This window comes from Cibotium barometz, chromosome 42, assembly GCF_041138505.1.
Source record: "Cibotium barometz isolate CiBa-2024 chromosome 42, ASM4113850v1, whole genome shotgun sequence".
In the NCBI taxonomy this organism is placed as follows: domain Eukaryota; kingdom Viridiplantae; phylum Streptophyta; class Polypodiopsida; order Cyatheales; family Cibotiaceae; genus Cibotium; species Cibotium barometz.
The window spans coordinates 7,445,718-7,452,162 of NC_141087.1; the positions used below are offsets into that span (position 1 = coordinate 7,445,718).

At 42.3% G+C, this 6,445-nt stretch overlaps 1 protein-coding gene across 2 annotated transcripts; it reads left to right on the plus strand.

Moving 5' to 3' along the window:
• The first annotated feature begins 682 nt into the window (after window positions 1-682).
• Window positions 683-2,862, plus strand: LOC147614131 (ricin B-like lectin R40C1). Of its 2 annotated transcripts, none has more exons than XM_086780403.1 (7): window positions 683-868; window positions 1,032-1,151; window positions 1,316-1,550; window positions 1,634-1,791; window positions 1,960-2,073; window positions 2,204-2,450; window positions 2,596-2,862. In XM_086780403.1, coding segments are annotated over exons 1-7 (990 nt in total). In that variant the 5' UTR covers window positions 683-754; the 3' UTR covers window positions 2,598-2,862. The 2 variants fall into 2 exon arrangements, with proteins under 2 accessions (XP_086636529.1, XP_086636530.1); XM_086780404.1 differs by having other exon boundaries at window positions 2,719-2,737.
• Window positions 2,863-6,445: the final 3,583 nt, after the last annotated feature.

A 6,445-nucleotide genomic window follows, 5' to 3' on the forward strand; every position in this document is an offset into this window, starting at 1 on the left:
GGAGCTAGAGTATGACATGCATGAGGCAAAGACTCAGCTTATAAGTTCTCATGTTCTTTAGTCTCTCTAGTTCTACCAAACATGTATTTATCCACTTTATAAATATATAGAGAGGATATTTAAATATTTATCCAATCTTGTGAGATGTCCCCGTAGGGACAATATTTATCCGAAGTAGAGGAGCTAGAGTATGACATGCATGAGAAAAACACTGAAATTTTGTAAATATATGCAGGGGAGGTTGAAATTGAACATCCAAACACGTATACATACCAAAGGCGTGCGCGGGTAAGTAACTACTAGAGACGGCCTAACTTTGTGACGCATTATCTAATCTTTTGGAGATGGCAGCACCGACCAATTAATGTTCTTGGAAATGACAAAAGCAACGTGAAAGGAGCCCAAAAATATGACAAAAGCAACGTGAAAGGACCACCGGGACGACGAGGGCTGCCTGGATTTGTTGATGGACAATGGCGCCAAACAGAGGGCGCTTGCACAAGCAAACAAGGACGGCGCTTGCAGCAGCGGCCGACCAGTCCGTCCACTGTAGGACGCACTCACCTTTTCAGAGCCACATCCAATAATCCAAATCCTATCCCGCATTTTTGATCACATGGGCGCACTCCATATTCCCTCCCCGCTAGCATAAAAGGACCTCCCACGTTCCGAGCAATACACCCCTTGCAATTCGTAAGCTGCTTACTTTAATTCAATTAATTAGTGCTTTTGTTTCTCCGCGGTAGCTAGCAACATGCCTGCTCCAGTTTTCTTCACAATTGCCTCCACGCAGTACCCTGGTTACAATGTTGTGCAGCGTGGGTCTCACATTGTGCTTGCTGCAGAGAATCTGGACAACCCTTTCCAGGTTTATAAATCTATGAGCTGCTCTGCTGCACATCTTGACTATAGCATGCGTCCGTGTGTGTGTTTGTGTGTGTGTGTGAGAGAGAGAGAGAGAGAGAGAGAGAGAGCTCTATAAATTGTACTTGTGCGCTAAGTTTCCAGTGTCGCACTGATGTTTTCTGCAGCTGTGGTACAAGGACGATTCATGGAGGTTTTTGAAAAACTCTGAAGGAAACCCAGCATTTGCGCTGATTAATAACGGATCCAAAGCGGCCCTTAAGAGCAATCTGACTGCACCGCTCAAGGTAACCAATGACAAAATTGTGCTCATTGCATTATGCATGGGACGTGCTCAGGCGGCACGTCCCACTCATCAGGACGTAGTTGGTTGCAAGAGCAAATATTACGACTATTTACGAGCTGGTAGCCCCCTCCCCCCCCCCCCCCCCCCCCCCCCCTCCTTTTCCAGGTGTCGCTCCATACAGACTATGGCGCGTCGGACAGCGCCAATAACACCACACTTTGGACGTTACGCTCTGATAAGCTTGGCAGTGCCATCTCGTCCTTGGAACTGAACCTCTTGTTGGACTTGGGAGTGGGGAAGTCCCCGCCAGAAAACGGAGACGGGGTGGCCGTGATTTTGCAAAAGGCGCCAGCTAACGGCGGGACCAGTAGTACTCAGCGCTGGAAATTGAATGAGTATGGTAAGGCAAATGAAATGGAATTTTAAAATCCGTGCTGTATCAACCAAGTCTTATCATCCTGACGTGCGCCTTATATATTGCAGTACCATCCGTCTATACAATACAATCAGCATGGGTTTCCCAGATTTTGATCGTCAAGAATCCTCACGAAAATCTCACATTCCCGCCTACAAGCGGTACTATCAACGACGAGCTCACGGTTGTCGCAGTGAACTCTCAGAATCAGGATGGTGATCGAGAGGTACGTCATGACCATTAGCCCCTCTCTCTCTCTCTCTCTCTCTCTCTCTATATATATATATATATATATATATATATATATATGAATGAATATGCGTGTCTAAGCCGTATGCCTCCTCTTTGTGTTGAAGTACACTTCTCACATGAATTCATGTGTTCGTGTTTGTAGGTATGGTATAAAGTTCCTGCTCGTGGCCGGCACGAAGATTCTAACTCTTCCTTTATAGTCATAAGCAGAAGCAATGGAAAAGCTCTGAAAGGCTCTACTAAACCAGGAGATAAGGTATCTCCATTTCATGCATGCATATAAACTACCTCTCATCTCACATAATCTTTTAGCCTCGCTTTGTGTATCATCTACTTTGTTACTAACATTTTATATAACCTTGGCTGTATGTTGCGATGACTAATAGGTCATCGCAACAGAGTTCGATCCTCTGGATGATAACTTTGTGTGGTCAGAGAATCGTAGCGTAGGCTCTCAAAGAAATTATGTTGCGATCAACCTTGCCAATGGAGATAACACACTTAGTTGGTACCTCCCCAGTGATACCGATTACCAAAATGCTGCATATTACCACCCTTTGACAGTACGCGTACCTGTAACTGCTTCAAACGTGCAGCAACAATGGCAATTCATTCCGTTTTCCTCTTCTTCTTGTGAGATCATATTCTTTCATTATATCTCTCCTTCGTTTGAATTGCAATATTTTATCAGAATGCATAAAAGTCACACACTCGGGCATGTTGTATTGATGTCTCTGAGAACTAACATACGACCGCTAATGATGCTTTTTTTTTGCAGAACAACAAATAGAAGACAACCGGACGAAAAGGGCCTCTTTAATAATGTAGCCAGTAATCCCGTTTTCACAACGGTGATTCATCATCCTTGTGTACCATCCACAATAATGATGCTTTATTACAGAAGAACAAAAAGAAGACAAACTGCCAAAAAGGGCCTCTTTAATAATACTAGTAATCTCGTTTTCACAATGGTGATTCATCATCCTTGTGTACCATCCATATGCTTGCTTGGTATGGAATAATGAAGCTATATTGTTTTTGTTATTGGAAATAGCTATTATGTCAAAAGCTTCTTGCTAAGAGAAGGACCTTTTTACATTTTTTCAAGAGCTTGCATCTATTAAAATGGCCTATAAAGAGGGCAAGAACAGAAAAAAATGTTGATATCCACCACCACACTAGATATCATGCCTCCCTTCCTTTCTAGATTGCAGGTTGCACTTGAAACCTTCTCTTCCCATGAGAAATAATCCCATTTGTAGTAGTATAATGTGCATCTACTGCTAATTTTGGCTACACTCTTCTTCTCTTACTCTTCCATCATAGACTCAAGTAGAAGAACCAATTTAAAATCTTAAAAACAGAGAGTTAAAAACTCCTTCTCAAATCATTAAAATGGTTCTTGTTATGTGACATGTAAAACTTCTGAAAATAGTCATTAGAATCTTCTCATAATACCCATGTTATCCATAAAATATGGATACAAAACATATTCTCCTAATCAATGCTCGATTTGTTGGTCTTTCTAATTCAATGCATCAATGCTTGATTTGTTGGTGTGAGACTCACGCTCCTGAGGTTCACGCTCATGAGGTTTATGCTTATGAGGCTCATGCCTGTGAGGTTCACACCTCAAGAGCCACACTGAGGAGACTGAGAGGTGAAGGCACAACCCCACTTAGCAACACTCAACAAGTAGAAATATGAGGGGATCAACCTAACGAATCATTATGGATTTAGAAGCATGAGGAACACACCTTGAAGGGGGGGGGAACACTGAGGAGGCCGGGTAATATTAGGCTCACACAAAACCGAAAGTCCAAGGAAAGAGAACATCGTAGTAGATAACATCAACTAGATAGTACTACAATAAGCACTAAGGTATCATATTTGGTAAGCAAGAAATATCATCAACTAGATAGTACTACAATAAGCACTAAGGTATCATATTTGGTAAGCAAGAAATATCATCAAACTCTTGCACATTTGTTAGTGGCTCGTGCCCTAACAAAGAAACAACAACAAAAGAGAAGGGAAAACATAGAAAGGAAAATTTAAAGAAGAAGAAGAGAAAGAGGTAGGTTTTCATTGAAGTTCCCCTTGCTCAGGGAGAGCCTAATACAATCACGTGATCTACCCAAGAAAGTCTATGTGTCCTGAATGTCCACCCCCCAACATGCATACAGTAGGTGCACACTAGCTAACCCTGGCATGCCCATCTTTATAATAAAGTGCATCGGTCATCGGCTCTGATGTCCGGCTCAGCGGTGGGCATGGCAGCTTACCGGCTGTAGTAGCTGTCCGACTGACACTTGGCACATCCGGGTGGGTTGTATTCCCAATCGGATGACCCGAGCCCACAATCATAGGATCATGCCACTGTCGTGCACATAACATCATGAATCGAGTGCAAGTATAGTGAAACGATTTTATGGCAACATGCTAGGGCTAGGAACCCATCAGATACAAGGCCATCCACCCATGATCATACAAAATGAAAACATAAAACCATGTGGTCACAAGAATGTTCACACTCCATTGGCATGGAGTAGACACAACGTAGACATAACACTGGCCACCATCAAAAAGATATGTCGATGAAGCTCCACCATTTGATACATGCTCATGTACCCCAAATGGCACAACACCCCGAGCTCGAATGAATGAACATGGCACATTATCTCCTAAGAAATGTGTTAAATAGCACAAGAGTGTGTGCATAAGCAACAAATTAAGCACTCTATCCACATCTAGATGATGCTGTGTAGGCTCAACAAGAACACTCAATCCATGCTCCACTGGATCCAGCATACAAGCATAATCTGCATGATCCACATTGTCTTCCAGCAAGGTGTCAAACGAAGCTGCATCAACCTCTACAAGGCTATCACCATGGATAGGCACTTCGTCGTTGGTAATCAACATGTCAAACCAGTCTATGTCGTCATTTTGATCGAAATTGGATGTTTCACACTATCCGCACCATGAGGGAAACCTAATGCAAGGTTAGAGACATCCAAGGGCATCACCTGGCTCTTTCGTCTTCATTCTCCTTCCATGCTCTCTCAACCTTCACCATAACCATCCCATCATCATGGCTAGAACTACCATTTGGATCATCCGAATCTCCCTTGCTCAACATCCGAGCATAAATTGCATCCAAGGTGATTCGACTGCTTATCCATGGCGTCTCAAGCACTAAGAGACTTGAAAAATTTACGTTGGGTGCTAATTGCTAATCCAAACATGATGCTTGAAGATTTTGGTCACCACCATCAGAGCATGTTTAGGTGCGATGGCATGGGAAAGATTGGGATTTTCCGTGGCCTCTCGAGCACCAAGAGACTTGAAAAATATGCACTGGTCGGTAATTACTAATGCAAACAATCTCTGATGGTGGTGACTAAACTTTGCAAGCATGTGGGGGTGGGTCTTCCCAATGCTTACAAAGTTTGGTCACCATCGGAGCATGTTCGGGTATGATGGCATGGGGAAGAGCGGGATTTTCCATGGCCTTAAGAGACTTGAAAAATCTGCACTGGGGGGCACTAATTGGTAATCCAAACATGCTCCAATGCTGACCATTCTTAAGAGAGAGAAAGAGCATGAAACTCCTTAAAAGGCCCCAAAATAAGCTCATAATTTTCCTAATGAGCATCCTGAAATCATATATTTTTGCATCACTATCACCATTGATGATCAAGTCATCCACATACATGACTAACAACATGATCTCTCTATTTGTCTTTGTCACATAGAGTGAAATCATGCATTGGTGGATATCTAAAATCTTATGGTAACAAGATAGTCATCAATCTTATTTCACCATGCTCTACGTGGGCTTGCTTTAAGACATATAAGGATTTATGTAACTTTCACACAAAATTTGGGGGTTCAAGCTGGGTACACCAATTTTACAAATCACCATGCATCCATCTGGTATAAAGACCAACCTTTCACAATTGCCATGGCAAAATTATAGCTCTCGTAGATACCATTCTTGCAACCATGTTTAATATCTCCTCTCATGGATACCATCCTTGGAACCATGTTCAATATCTCCTCATAGTCAATGCCATATATCCATGTATAATCCTGTTCAATGTTGCCTTATACCTGCTCACAAATCCATTTGAGTTATCCATATGAGTGATGCTTCACCTTATAGAGCCACTTATTTATAGTTTCCTTCTTATCCTTAGGTAAAGGCAATAAGTAACTCCCATGTTATATTTGCATCCAATGCAACCATGTCCTCATACATGGCATCTTTCCATTTTGGATTTCCATGTACCTACTCAAAACAAGTGGGCTCTACCTCCTGTATTTCCTTAAGCATGTAGGCATAATGATAGGCTATAAATTCATCATATCTAAACTTATCAATAGGTTATTTAAATTAAGTATACGTGTGTACACATAGATCACTATCGAGTGTCCTCAAAACTATCCTGGTTCTCCGAGCTACACTAAGAGTACGACTGACATGATGTGAAGCTCCTTATGAAGGCTCTACTCTAAGCCATCAAGTTGCCATAGTAGCACCCCTATACTCTACCTCACCACTCAACAAGGCAACTATAGACTGCTTTTGTGCTCCAACTAAAAGCACTCCTAAAAGAAAACAC